Here is a 14,577-nt window from a genome sequence, read left to right as displayed (position 1 = left end):
AGAGGACACACTGAAGGTCTGACTGCAGGAGGCACACTCAGTGACTTTAGGCTCGACTCCGACTCGATTTGGGACTTTAACAATCTTTATTTTTTTGGCACATCAACATCAAGAAAATGTCTGAACGTCATTCGCTCACGTGTAACCTAACACACGTGGTGCAGCCACAGATGACAACACTATGGCGACGAGCGCAAATGCTGCTGCGCTCCTGTTGAGCGATCGTAGGCTGAACGTCCGCTGCATCACTCACTTGACTCAAACGAGCCTCCAGACTGAACCAGTGCAGTAAAAATGAGAACAATATGCTGAAAAGAGCGCAGGGATGGATGATCATTCTCTTTAGAGTTGTCACAACTATGAACAATCTGCAAGTAGCCACAGCTGTCATTACCTACAACCCTCCACACTGATGGATGGAAGAGGAAGATTTTTTTGTTTTGTTTCTGTCACTACTGAGGTAGATGAGACTCCTTTCTGAAGATTACAAACATTATGTAAAATTGCCCAGAGAACAGTTTGAAGACATCTACTCTCCTAAATCTTCACTGTACAGTCGCAGTCAAACTTTTACATCAACATATGGAGAACATGGCAGTCTTCACTTCCAATCTTTTCTACAGTTCTTGTGTTTCCGTGATGGAAATACAGGAACACAAACGACTTTGTCTGGATCAGAAATACACACAGCGATACGAATACCTGGTGAAATGTCTGTTGGCCATGTTCACGTCCATCACTGACTTCTGTTAGCCGTCGTTACACACATGTACGCAAGCTGCTGAACGCAACTGTATTCAGAGACTTTCCATTTAGCTAAATCATCTGTGAGTCGCCACGTGAGCACATAGCACTTTGAAAGAGGCCCACAATGCCTCTCAGCAGTTGGTGGAAGCATGCAGCAGCATCACTATGACTTAATATTAGACTCTCACTCCCTGAAACCTGTACATTATTCCAACATTCAATGTTATTCTGTCGTGATCCACGAAGGGCCGCAGCATCAAAAGGAGAATCACCATGGCGACTTGGTGCAGCTCCCCGGTCTCATTGTTCCATCACGCAGGCCATTTATAACTTTTTCATCTTATTGCAGTTAAAAGCTCTGCTTGATTTCAGTACTGAGTTTATTACTGTATATTTTTTTTCTTCCCAAAGATCCAACTGGCTCCACTGAATCAAAAGTGAATTTTAAAAAACAGGAAATTCTGACGAAAGTCCTTCATCATCCGAGCTGCAAGTACAGACGAGGAGCAAATCATGAGCCCAAACTCAAGTGGAAGCTGTTTATGCATTTTAATTTTAGCTGGCTGACCTCTGACCCCCCGACCATAAAGTATTGTGCACTCATACACACCTGTCTGATTTCTGTCTGTGTTTGAGACTGTGAGTGCATCACTGCCCTGCACCAGCACACGGGAGTCTGAGACACTGTGACTTAATTGCTATAATACAATGAGCTGTATTATTCATTGTTTTTTACCAATAACCTACATCATTAAAAGAGTTGTACATATCCTATTGACAAATGCGATAGGTTGAAAGCGTTTGTCCTTTCTATGAGGGGCTGATACATTGGAGAGAAAAGCCAGAGTATGAGAGAAAACACAGTTACGTTCACGGTGGAGACCCCAAAGGTCAAAGATGACACTTGTTTACCGAGCTGAGCTTCTTTGTGAATGTATACGAGTCAAACCTTCGCCTGGATAGTTTTTGAACTGTCCTGAAAGTTACGTCAGATTCTGAGATCGACACGACTCGGCTGCCATGACGGCAGCAACCCGAACAAGCATGTTCGAGCTTTGTGGGCGATCGGTTGCAGTTAACAGCTTTGTTGTCTGCGATTTTTCAAACAGAGGTCCTTGATATCAAGCTTTGCTTAATGATACAATTCTAAATAGTAAAAGGTACGTCATGGTTCGTCTTCGCTCAAATAAACAAATATGCCTGACAGAACTCCAAGAATATCTAATGAATCAAACATTTTAAACCTCACTGACGAAGGCTAATTGTCTAAATGTCTATTATATGTTAAACTGCAAATGTGACAGGATTAAGATAAACTTTTACAAGATCTAATGAACCATAAGCATGTTTATATACACACACACACACACACACACACACACACACCTTCAGCATATAGAGGAAATGAAATATTTTCTCTTCACACTAACGACGTGGCATATTCTGTCTGCACTCCTGAGAAATGAACGGAATGAAAATGGTTTCATACTCTTCTGATGATAAAAGACACATGGGAGTAGAAAAAGAGAAAGAAGAAAAGGCTTATTTAGGTGTTTAAGTGCATTTAATACAGAGATGAAACAACCGGAGGGGATTGAAGCTCAGTGAAAACAGCATTAGAGAACTGACAGACATGAAAGTTGAACAAAAAAAAAACATAAATAGAAAGAGAACAAAGAAAAGTGGGTACAAAAGTTATTGCTTGGGAATAAATATGTACACTGATGCAGCATCCCTTCTTAAACATACACAGACACACTGTAAGAAGACTTTTAAAACGTGGACGGGCCGACAGAAGAAGAGCAGAAGTGCGTTTATTCTTCAAAACCAAATCTCTTAAATGTTCAAATAGGAGCTTTATAAAAGCTGGAAGCTATCATAAGTTTACATTTTAAAGGCTGGTTAATTACAGTAAGTAATATTATTATTATTATTATTATTGTTATATCATCATGTAGAATCGAGCCTACTCCACTACAATAAAACAACATTAAATGTCAGTTAATATAAAGGGTCTCTCACTGAGCACGTTAAAAAAGCAACAATGCAGTAAAGGGCAGAGAGCTCAACCTTGTTACTTAAACTAGTCGATAAAACCAACAAAGAGCTTAACAACCTCAGCATCCAAAGTTCAATGTTATTTAACTTTCCCAAAGAACAGAGAAATAAAACTATCATCCGGGGACGTCTGGAGACAGCAAGTCCCTGTTGAAACCAGAGGAAACGCATGATATTCACTTGGTCTGTAATTAGTGTTGATACTTCGCCGAACGCTGCCGCCAACCAGGAAGCTGACCGGACAACATGCGATCAAAATGTAACAAGAGTCTGTTCAAGTAATCAACAAAAACGGTCAAGAAAATCTAATAACAAATGCAAAAGAAAAAGCACAGCATCCTTCATTTTTTTTTTTGTGTGTTTTTTTTTTTTTAACGGGTCAGGCGGACCTCATCAGAACCAGCGCTAACACACACCTGCAGCCCCGAGCATGGTGCAGTACCATTCCAGTCAGCTCCTCGTGACACACTGTAGATTCCAGCGATGAATGTTCGGACAGATGCACCAAACTGCCTCGTCAGGTCGAGACAGACACGTTTGTCCTGCACAAACATTTTCAGCTGGTTCTTTATTTTTTTTACTTGGTCCAAGTTTCAGTGAGGAAGCGCTCGGAACAGCCGCTGGACAGATCTGACACTGCCACATATCAGACTGAAGCATGTCCCCAACAAACATCTGGATTTTGGAAAAAACTAAGTCTGTACAGAGTTCCAGCATGGACAAATTCTAGTTTGCCATACTTAACAGGTAGTTTCAGCTTTATACACGCACACCTGTCCGCCCGGATCTCGCTGTTAGTCGCAGTTAAGGCAAAGGAGGTGAAGAGGTGGGTCGACCCCTGCTGGTGCTCCTGAGGCAGGTGGCGTCTCAGAAGAGGTGGGTGGTCGAACGGCTGAATGTGTGGTACTTCCTCTCAAACATGGAGGACAGGTTGACCATGGAGGGGGAATGGTGTGCCTGCAAACAGAGAGGAGTAATGTGTGTGAAGGCAGGGTGACAAAAACCTGAGATTAAAAAAAAAAAAGTTAAAACCCAATTATGTGTTTAAAGAATCACTCTGGTTTGTTAAAACGTGGCTCATATTCATTGGTAGTAGCAGGAGAGCTGTGACATCATTATGATTCCAACATGGAAAATGAACATGAGCGGTCAGACGATCAGACACAAACTTCAGGTTAGTCAAACTTTACAGGATGTAGAAAATAAGAGTTAGTGTTAACACATCAGCTGTGTTCACCCGGCACAGTTCACACACCACCTCCGTCTTCACCCTCGACCCAGAGTACTTACCGCAGCTGTGTGTGGACTTTGTGTCAGTTTTTATTTATTTTTTAATAATGCAATGATGGAACAGGTCAGAGTTCTTAATCACTGCTAACTTCCCTGCTTCGATTAGCTGTTCCAAGTGAAACCTTTGATGCCAGAGGCCGTTTGCTGATTGGATTCTCGGCTCTTCTTTGAACGGAGGAAACTTTCCGCCCACTTCGCTCATGAACCCACCACACATTACTTTGCACTTTACGTTTTAGTAGTTAGGAAAAAAGGGTTTGTTGTATTACTGTGTCCTACGTTTCATTAAGATTTGTTTGTGTGTGGTTCAAATACATAGAATAAATATACAGATAGCCGTTTTTCTTTTTCTTTGGGAGGTGACCATGTGACGCTGAGAGCTAAACGAAGAGGTGTCATTAGTGGGGAATGAACAGATGACCAGGAGGCTGGTCGGTTGCCTCCGTGCTTTACATAATAACAGTTATTTTCCTCCCTGCTGCGTTAGCGAAGCCCCAACAACTGTCAATAATGAGATCACTGACAACAACACGCGAACAGATATTCAATCTTAGAAATGCACTCAGAGGAACGGCCCGGTGCCCTCACACCACGAGAGCTTTGAATTAACATCATTAACAGTGTAGTCATAGTCTGTGCAACTAGATTGTCAGGTGAGCTTTCTAGCTTACAGTCAGGAGAGTGTGTGTGTGTGTGTGTGTGTGTGTGTGTGTGTGTGTGTGTGTGTGTGTGTGTGTGTGTGTGTGTGTAGGACAGGGTCGGTTTATGTGCTCCTGCCTCCTTTTAATTACTGAGTGCACAAAGACAAACGCTGCTACTAGAGCCTCTCTGCCTTCAAAGCCGAACCTCAGCAGCGAACTAATCAAGACAAGCAACCTTTGCCAAGACAGTCACACTTCAGTAGCTTTCCACCTGCATTTTACACACCTGATGACATGTTAGTGAGGGCTGCGTGAGCGCTTCACACACACACACACACACGAGGGCTCAATGAATGAGATTATTAACAGGCTGCTTTCAGAGGAGAGGAAGACGAGGTCGAGGGCGCCGCTGGTCACGATGCACACAAAGGTCACCCTTCATACAGACCTGCCGTAACCAAGCCTGCACGCTAATGAGCTGTTGTTTTGTAGTGTGCATCAGTGCACAGATTGATGTGCTTCCAGTGGCGAGCTGCCGGCATCATGAGGAGCTATTCTCGCTCTCAACACAGACGTTTACCCAAATGTGGTTTTTGTTGGAGCGACTTGAGACGTGCCGATCGCAACGCTGTCACAGCAGCTTTCAGCAGCTCTGTGGACTGTTCGTCAAACCTGGACGAGCGTCTCTGGTTTAAGTAACAGCCCTGCCATGATCATAACAGGCACAACGACCGCTGGGTGTTGTCTGGGAGGGAGCTGGAGCCCATGAAAAAAATGCCCCTTTTTAATGTGCAAAGGCAAAGACCTACAGTACAACATGCCTCAGTGCAGAACTGGCCAAGAAACATGGAGTGACGTGTGTCCGACAGCTATTCTGTTGTGAAATGTGGATATTTTAAACACTGCTTACTGGCACAGGACATGCTACTCACATCTGTCCGTCTCTTGAGCACACCAATAAAAAAACACAACTTTAATTTATCACGAATTAACTCATTAAATCATGTGTGTTCATATTTAATGCTGCACTCTCAGGGAGTATCCACTGCGCCTGCTGTGCCACTCAGGCATCAAGTTTCTGATTTGGTTATGACGGACAGTCAGACATCCAATTTACAAGATATCAGGCTGCAACATTATCCAATCTAAAGCGTATTTATTTTAATTACTTGGGATCCAGAGTGTGGTGGAAAAAAAGGAAAAAAAAAAACAGTGGCAATCAGCACCCACAGATCTGCAATCTGCTCACAGTTCACTCAGTAACATCACGGCTGACTTTTACTCTCATCTTTGTTCCAACGTATTTTATGTATTTTCCACGTTAACATGATGCTAATCCTCGTTTTTAACAGCGATTGGTGTTGCGTATCGTACATTCATGAAGATTTAGGCGTTGTCCACAGAAATATGGATATTCCTCTAGGCTGACATTTATTCCCTCTGTAGGAAATATTGAAAAAAATCCTGTCTGCACGGCATTTTTTCAAAATATCTCCATTCACAGGTGGCTACAAAAACAGTTAAAACAGGCAAAAAGTCTAAATCACCGGTACGTTAAATACCACAGAACATTCTGAGCACATTTGATAAACTTTCCTTTGTGGTAATAGTGACTTAAAAAAAGTTAACGTCTGATGTGTGTAGAAATGGACTTAAGTAACCTGGATCAGATAAACGTTTTCTGTATTATTTTTTATCTTCTCGAGAAGACCAATTTCCCCTTCATGCATCTCTGTAAGCATGTAAGTTATCAGCTTGGACACGAATGTGTGACAGAAGACTGCAGAGAGGCTGGATGAGAGGAGAGATTATTACATGGTGGAATTTTCCATCTAAATTCTGAATAAAAGTAAAACCAACACACTGCAGCCAAGTCTGAATCACTTTCCATCACCGGAAGTTTGACTATTTGTAAAGCTTCGACACATTCGTGCTGTAAGAGAAAGGTCTGCTCAGGCCGCCTCTACACACACACACACACACACACAGACACACACACTCACTACTGCCCTGCTGCATGTACACAGAGTTTCATGTAAACACGCTGATCGTTATCTCCTGAGTGTAATCAGAGACAGAACCCAACACACCTCGTGTCCTGATTAATTTAGTTAGGTAACTGGCCTCTTCTGCTGTCAGTGCCAGTGGGATGGTGTTTATTTAAGGCGAGGCAGACAGAGTCCACAATGCTACATACACAGCACAAGGATGAGCAGCAGATTTCCAGTGTTCACATACTTGGATCCCGCCATGAAAATGAAAATGTCAAAAACAAAAACAAAAGAACAAGCCCATCTCAAAGAAGCAACAAGAAATCCCTGCATCCATCCCTGATCCCAGATCTGCAGCCAAGTTAAAGACGAGTCTTAAGGGCCGAGACCAGCTACCATCAGAGTGTCGTGTGAATCAGTTCAGTAGTTTTTTGTGTAATACTGCTGACAATCAAACCAACATATGGACTTGGATTTCAACACAACTATCATACCTTAGTAAACTCATTATTGATGCAGGACACACACTACTTCTTGTATCTTAATGGCAGGTTGCAATGAAAAGCCGTGTGTTCACTGTGAAATGGTTCAATGATCTCCAAATAAAGCGCAATGTCATCATGTTATGTAAAACTCTATTTCTTAGTCATTCATACCTGTCAGACAGGTTGTTCCGTGTTTCTATGTCTGCAAACTGGTTAAATGACTGAGGTGGATATGAGACATGTTATATAAAATGTAGGACAGTAAACAGGTGAGCTGATCTCCGATGAGAAGTCAGCTTGGCTCTCATGAACAGAACGACATGTTAATTAATCGAGTGGTTTTAGCCAGTTAGTTTAACTAGCCAGAACACAGAGCGCACAGCATCCAAAACTACAGGCATGCTTTGCCATTTTCACTGTTGCTTTGATACCGTCTTTGACTGGAACTTATATTACTTTTTCAAGTGATGAATTGTTTGGATTGAAACAAAAAGCTCTGAAAGTTCACGTCAAAGTGATTAACAGCTGACGGGAAAACTGAATATTCTATGTGATGGCATGACTTTAAAAATGAACCTTTCTCTAGGCCTCCACCTGGACAGACGTCTTTTATATCCCAGCTCCCAGCTGCTGTTCACAGCCCAATGTTAATAGCAGCCACCTGGTGAATAACCCAAACCAGCACCTCCACCAGCAGTTAGTCACCCAGGTGATTCACAGGAACAGAGCTATTCCAAATCAACCCTTAAAATCTCTGCCCTTTACATGAATGCCAATCTCAAGTGGGGAGAAGCTTCACCCCCACACCAACTAAATATTCTCATCTAATGACTGGAGTTCAAACTTAAGCTGTGGAGCAGATCCTCATTAATCTGGGTCACCTTGACGCAGGGTCTCAGCTTCTAAGTGGTTGATTTGGGCCAGAAATGCACCAGTGGTATTGTGATGTTAAATGGCCAACGCAGACAGGAAGTAGTAAGCATTAATATGAAATTAAATGTGGAATTGGTGCACCCCTGGTTTGCAATAAAGCCCAATATGGTTTGCTCACATCAGACTCCCGCACTGAGCTTAGCGCTGGTTTAGAGCAGAGTCTCCCTGCGGGGACTGGTCAGGACAGCCTTGCGTGGGTCCAGGGGGACTTGACGATCCCTGCACGACTCAGAAAAGGTCCTGCCTTTGACATTAACTGCCTGAGGAGCCAGGGACTTCTGCTGGGACCCTACATGGGGGAGGTGTCTGGAAACATGCTGGCTAGATCTAGGCTGGGAGATTCTGGAGTTTCGGACAGCTGGAATGGAATTGGGATGGGTTGCAGAGGTGCCCTGCACAGACGTGTTGATGCTTGACTGAGGTTGTGCTGGTTGAGTCGGTATTGGACCATGAAGGAGTGACTTGCGTTCTCGGGCGCTATAGTTTGGGCAGAGGCTTCGGCTGGACTCAGGGGCAGGTTTGGGGCCTGGGCTATTGGCAGGGATTGGGGTCGGGCTGCAGGGGGTACGCATACAGACAGGGACCCTGGCTCTGACAGGAGGATGATCCAGAGAGTTAGAGCGCTGCACCACGGCACTGCTCTTGGCAGAATCATTCAAACTGAACGTGGAGGCAGAGCGAGACATCTGGAGTGCATAACAGAGGGGACACACATATGGAAGGAGGGATTTACATATCACGGAAAAACATAAGACAAGGCAGGCAGAGAAGATACATGCTGAAACAATATGAGATGAACTAAAACAACAACAAAAACATGGAGGCCAAAAGACAGAATCACTGCATCTTCCTCTGGAGAAGCATCGTATGAGCAGAGTGAATAACACAAAGTGAGACTAAAATGTCAGGATATGACTTTTCTGCCACAGTAGGTTAGACACATCTGCAGGGCGACATCTACATCACATACATGACATGATGACAGACCAGTACCGTTTTCTTCTTAAGTGTCTCGTTTTCATCTGCTTCAGCCCTCCACCAACCAGCTACTGTCTGATCACAGCCAGGAGCTTTTTATTCTGTATTCATTTTAAAACATAAAACTTTCTCTATGGGTCTACATGAATCTCACAGCTGCAGGATGCCTGAATGAGTAACTACTGAGTTGTGACTAGTTTAAGTGGTAAGTAGGTTGATTTGGTTTGTCTGATATTGCAGTGTTGGTGACATTACTAAAATTTCACCTGATCAGGTAGCTGTGATATTAAAGTTGTGTAACTCCTAAAAAGGATTTGATACAGTTCACAGTTGAAGTACCTGGAATTGGGTAACAGGTTGAGTAGAGGACTGTAACACAGGAGAGTTGGCTTAATTTCCTGTATGGAACAAATTTTCATACTGTTGACTTCTTACACAAGTTCACAGTAATTATCCTTTTTTACTTCACAGTTCTTGTCACTTAGGTTGAGGCAGCAGAAATACTTAGTTTAGGAAAAGATAGTAGAAAACATTTAAAGAATAACCTCTCCCTTGTGCAAAGTAAGTATCTTTTTAAATAACTAATCATTCATTTCTCACTGGTTCCTTAGTAACTACTCACATTTATGTTTACTGTAATTTAAAAGTACTGTGAATCTCTTCTTCTCTACCCCCGATTTTAAATACATGGACAGGTTTTTAATAGTGTAAGTGTGTCTGGGAATAAGTGAGGAAGCTAAAATAACATTCCTACATGAGAACCAGTCCCAGCACATTTAAGAGCAGAAGCCCTTTTCCTGCCTTTTAATCAGGTTGGATCAAAACAGCTGACAGCGACTGAAAGCTGTTCCATCATGGTTTGATGAAGAGATCAATCACCTTGTTCTCAGCAAAAAAGGACAGAAATGGAGAGAAGAGAGAGGAAATGAGGAACAGATGGACAGATGGATGGACAGAGAGACAGCCAACAGCCACCCAGAATCAACTGAGATGCGAAACAAAGAAGACACATTTTGTAAACACTGTGGGAAATTTGAGGAAACTTGATTATTAAATGTCATAAAAACCGATCCACAGATATCGGTCTTTCAGTCTCAAAGAACGTAGATATAAGAAAGCACCACGTCCTTCTTATCTGTTTTTCAAGAAACTATGAATGACTGACGTGATATTCAATTGGAAAAATTGCTACGTTTATGTACAAGTTGCGTGCTGACCGAGACAAACAGATACATAAAACACAGAACACCCACTGTAGCTGAGTGCTGCTACCATCTGCACAGTTCACATTACAGACTGATGACTTCTGTAATCTGACAAGTAAACACAAAGACTCACGGCCAGTGTGGCGCTGCTGCAGTTGTGGTTTTCACAACTCAGCCTCTGGTCTTTCTCATCGGGGGTACCGTTGGCCATGAACGCCCTCTGGATCACACGCTTTGGGGTCTTGGTGAAAGAAAAAGCCCTTGTGACCTAGAACACACATACAGCCGCAGAATGTCAATAAATCACACATTCAGGTTGTATAAGTGGTTATTTATCAGAGGTGCCATGTGGGATTTTTGCATCTTGGATTTTCAGCCACTTAATTGTCATTATCTGAGAAAGTCCTCTTTCTGTCTGCTGAGACAAACAACCTGCTGTTCTTTACTTATTTCAAACAAATGAAACACCGCTGACAGAACTTTTTGGCAGAGAACCACATGGACTAGACATTATATGAACAGAGCAACAATTGTGAAAAAAACAAAAATCAGACAGGGTCATAATAACAATCATCATAACTAGCCAACTTGTCAAGCTGCAGTGCTATAGAGCGCACTCGAGACTTCTGCTGACTGAGTCAGCTAACTTCTAGTTTAGTACCGAGCTAACTTGGACGGGGATGAAATCTAATCGGCGGCTCTTTTAGACCCTCCAAATTTTATCGGGCTGAATTGATCTTGACGATGAGGCCAGCCATCTTCTTTGCAGAGGAAGTTACGGTCAAGCCATCTGCGTGAAACAGCCGTCGTCCTCCTCTTCTTCATTGGTTTTACCTGCAGACTAAAAACCACACCGACACCCATCATGAAATTGATGGGTACGCTGTCTTGAGTGATTGAGAACAGGAAGCTCAGATCCAAAAATATTAAATCAATATGTGGCAGCCAATGTTGATATTGTGGCAGACCACCACAAATAAATTAGTGTGTGGGAAACACAGCTATGTAAATATTCAGGGAAGTACTGGCATCCTGAACAGAGAATGAAGTCACACTCCCTTTATATGCGTCGTGATCAAAGCTTCTCTGTTATTTATTTAGTAAGACGGCCCGGCCATGCGTGCCCTTGGGGATTCCACTGGCACTTTTAATAAAAGCTTTTCTATACCTAAATGACAGAACACTTTTATTTTGAAGAATTTATAGAAAAAGAAACGTGCTTGTATCAGTTGAGCTTTGTTTTCAGCAGATAGAAGAAATAGCTTCTTAATAAACATTTTATCAATGTGCAGCAAGAAAAAAACTGCAGGTAGAGCCTGATTATTATAATATAATATATAATATATTCAGGTATGTAAAATGCTTTTCATTAATTTTATTTCTGTCAAGTTTGAATGAAGTGCATTTTCCGACCATCTAGGAGGTAAAATGACAGGTACAGATAAGAGGTACAGTAAATAGAGTTGACAGTTTAGCAGATAGCATTGCGCTGATTTGTTTCGCTCTGAGGTTCTGGTGCTCTCGGGCGACTTCTATATGTGTGATGCACAGAAACCTTACAGCAGGTTTTTAAAATCAGATGAACCGTTTCTTCCACACACAGTTTGACAATGTCACATGTCTTTATCTGCTTGTTCCAAAGAGTCTTTTATGCAGTATCATGCTTCTGCTAAATATTCAAATCCTTCAGCTGCCCTCTCTGGATAAGCTGGAGAGAGAGGAGCTTAAAGAAGATTTCCATCCCAGCCCATTGTTTTATGACTGCACAATTACATCAAAGGGAAACGTCTGCACTAGATGCTTTCTGTGTTGTTTGCTTCATGTTTCTGTGAAATTCAGAAGGAAATCATTGTAATATTTACCTCCCGGTCTCATCTACAATTAACAACAAAGTACCATCCAAATGAGGACATCAGGTCGACCCAGAGACTCGGCACCTCAGGTCGGTGTGTGTGTGTGTGTGTGTGTCTGCAGCATGGCTGCTGACAGCTCTGTCAGCTGATGGGTCATCACAGTGGGCGGCAGCAGGAGGTTTTACCAGCGTTTGGTTAAAAACTAGTTTATCTGACTTTGCTGCATTCAGCTCTGGAGCTGCTCTGCACCGTGCTGTCATCCACTTCCATGATTCCTCTATTTCTATTACACTTAGTGGTGAAGATAAATACGTTTGAGTCCAGACTTAGTTTGTAGAAGTAAACAGCCTCACACTGTGTCATTCTGCCTACTCTACTATAATGCGCCTAAACAAAGTGCAGTGACAGGATGTGAGCTGACTTGGGGGCAACTTTTCTGAACAACGCTTGGTTGCTCAACATACATGTTATAATGACCCGTCCATGCAAAAGGTGAAGTTAGAAAGGTGGATGAGGAGAAGCCAGCTCCTCTGCCTTCACCTTTTTAGAGGTCTTCTTGATGGCCCGGGAGGCTTTGCTCAGCGTGCTGTCCATATCCTTGGTGCTGACCTGCAGTGAGTCCGGGTCAGTACACTGAATCAGGTCCTCCTGGTTACAAGACAAACACCAACAACAACACAGCCTCAAACTCAATATCATAAATCATGACCTGAAGTGTGCAATTCATGTAATCAATATCAATAGATACATTATGCTTCACTGCCAAAATAGTTTCAAGAGGGATTGTGTAATAGGACGCGCGCGCACACACACACACACACACACACACACACACACACACACACACACACACACAGAGACACAGAGACACACACACACAGTCTTGATTTTTCTCTCCCCCTCACCCTGCAGAGGTCTTGTTAACAAGCCGGGCTCTGTCTCGTTGGTATTCACATTGCAGCACTGACCCAGTGTAAAACGGCATTAGGAATGCAGCTGTGAGACGGCGGGCACACAGAGGCCAACATCGCCCCCTGCTGCTCACCCAGCTAAATACAGCCAATGGCCTCACTTCCATATTTTTCCGGTGGGCTCAATAATCATTAAGCTTAATCAGCTCATAACGACTCAGTGTTCCATATTTTCCCTCAAACCATTAAAATGTAAAGTTGGTGATATTATATGTTTTTATTGATCTCCTCCCAAAAAAGTTACATTAAAAGACTCAAACCAACTAGAAATTGGTAAAACTTGCCACACTGCTCTGTGGTTATCCAAAAACTGTTAGAAACACACCAGTGACTGCGCTGGGTGAAATGCTCCTTTATTACCACCAACTCTCTCTCTCTCTCACACACACACACACACACACACACACACACACACACACCAAGTTTATTTTTACTAAATCCTTCCTGCTGCCGGAAATACTCACTGAAGCACCAAATGTGGATTAATTCACAGCTGAAAATAGTCCCCAACAAATCCACCATGTCTTCCTGTTTGAGAAAAATCCAATATCCACTTTTTTGAGTTGTATTAACAACAGAGTGTGCATCTATAGTATTCTATCTATAGTTCTGTTATCTGAAAAGACAGATGAGAGTGTGTGATCATAGCAGTTACAGGTAATAGTGTTGATTGTGACTGCTCCATTACTGAAGCCAAGCTACGCTAGCAGTCAAAACTAATAGAGTTCGACTGACATACCGGATAGCTGATATTATTGGCTGATATTGACCTATCACAGATCTATCAGTATCAGTGTGAGTAGGCTGAATAAGAGACACATCTCTCTGTATAATGCAGAGCAACAGCACCATAAGCTGCATCCTCCAACATCACCATACAGTTAAACCAACACCTCTAAAACATGAACGCCTTCATGGAGGATGAGGGTTGAGTACTGGGCTGTTACGTTAGCTTTGGTTAGCTGAACAGAATTAACAGTTTTTATTCGGCATCACACTGATCTTTGCACGCTCAAGATAGTCGTTCTGAGCATCATTACTGCAGCGTGGCACCTGACTGGACACTTCACACCGTCTTCACCTGTCGAGTCACCAAGATACCAAACCAGCGCAGACGAGGACACGACCTCACTACTCCCCAATGACCCACACCAATGAACTGTCAATCCTCAAATTACATTTTTGAAATTTCTTAGTTTTACATCACTGTATCTTGTATCTGATAAAAACAGTGGAAAGTTTTTGGATCCAAATTTTGCCACAACCTTTTTGCCAAAATGGCCAGTATAACAATGCTTCTTTCTCAGGTCTGACGAAGATGAAGAGACTGAGACTAGGCCAAATTTGTAAACCGCAGCTGATTCCTTCCCTGCCTGGCGATGACCTGACAAACTACCTCCTTTCTTCGTTGTGTGTGAGTGTGAG

The 14,577-nt window shown here is 42.7% G+C and overlaps 1 protein-coding gene across 6 annotated transcripts in view; it reads right to left on the bottom strand.

Annotated features, from left to right (window-relative positions):
* Positions 1-2,292: 2,292 nt before the first annotated feature.
* Positions 2,293-14,577, bottom strand: part of ect2 (epithelial cell transforming 2) — a 36,481-nt gene continuing 24,196 nt past the window's right edge. For 4 of the 6 annotated variants that reach the window (XM_037115018.1, XM_037115020.1, XM_037115017.1 and 1 more), the window contains 4 exons: positions 12,722-12,829; positions 10,462-10,596; positions 8,264-8,831; positions 2,293-3,762 (listed from right to left, as the gene is read on the bottom strand). In XM_037115018.1, coding sequence (XP_036970913.1) covers positions 8,295-8,831; positions 10,462-10,596; positions 12,722-12,829 — 780 coding nt within the window. In that variant the 3' untranslated portion in view covers positions 2,293-3,762; positions 8,264-8,294. The remainder of the gene's footprint in view (positions 3,763-8,263; positions 8,832-10,461; positions 10,597-12,721; positions 12,830-14,577) is intronic. The other 2 variants (XM_037115021.1, XM_037115022.1) reach the window with 1 other exon arrangement.

The sequence above is a fragment of the Acanthopagrus latus genome, chromosome 11 (assembly GCF_904848185.1).
Source record: "Acanthopagrus latus isolate v.2019 chromosome 11, fAcaLat1.1, whole genome shotgun sequence".
Classification (NCBI taxonomy): domain Eukaryota; kingdom Metazoa; phylum Chordata; class Actinopteri; order Spariformes; family Sparidae; genus Acanthopagrus; species Acanthopagrus latus.
The sequence above is the reverse complement of the archived record's forward strand: the minus strand, read 5'-3'. Positions and strand labels throughout refer to the sequence as shown.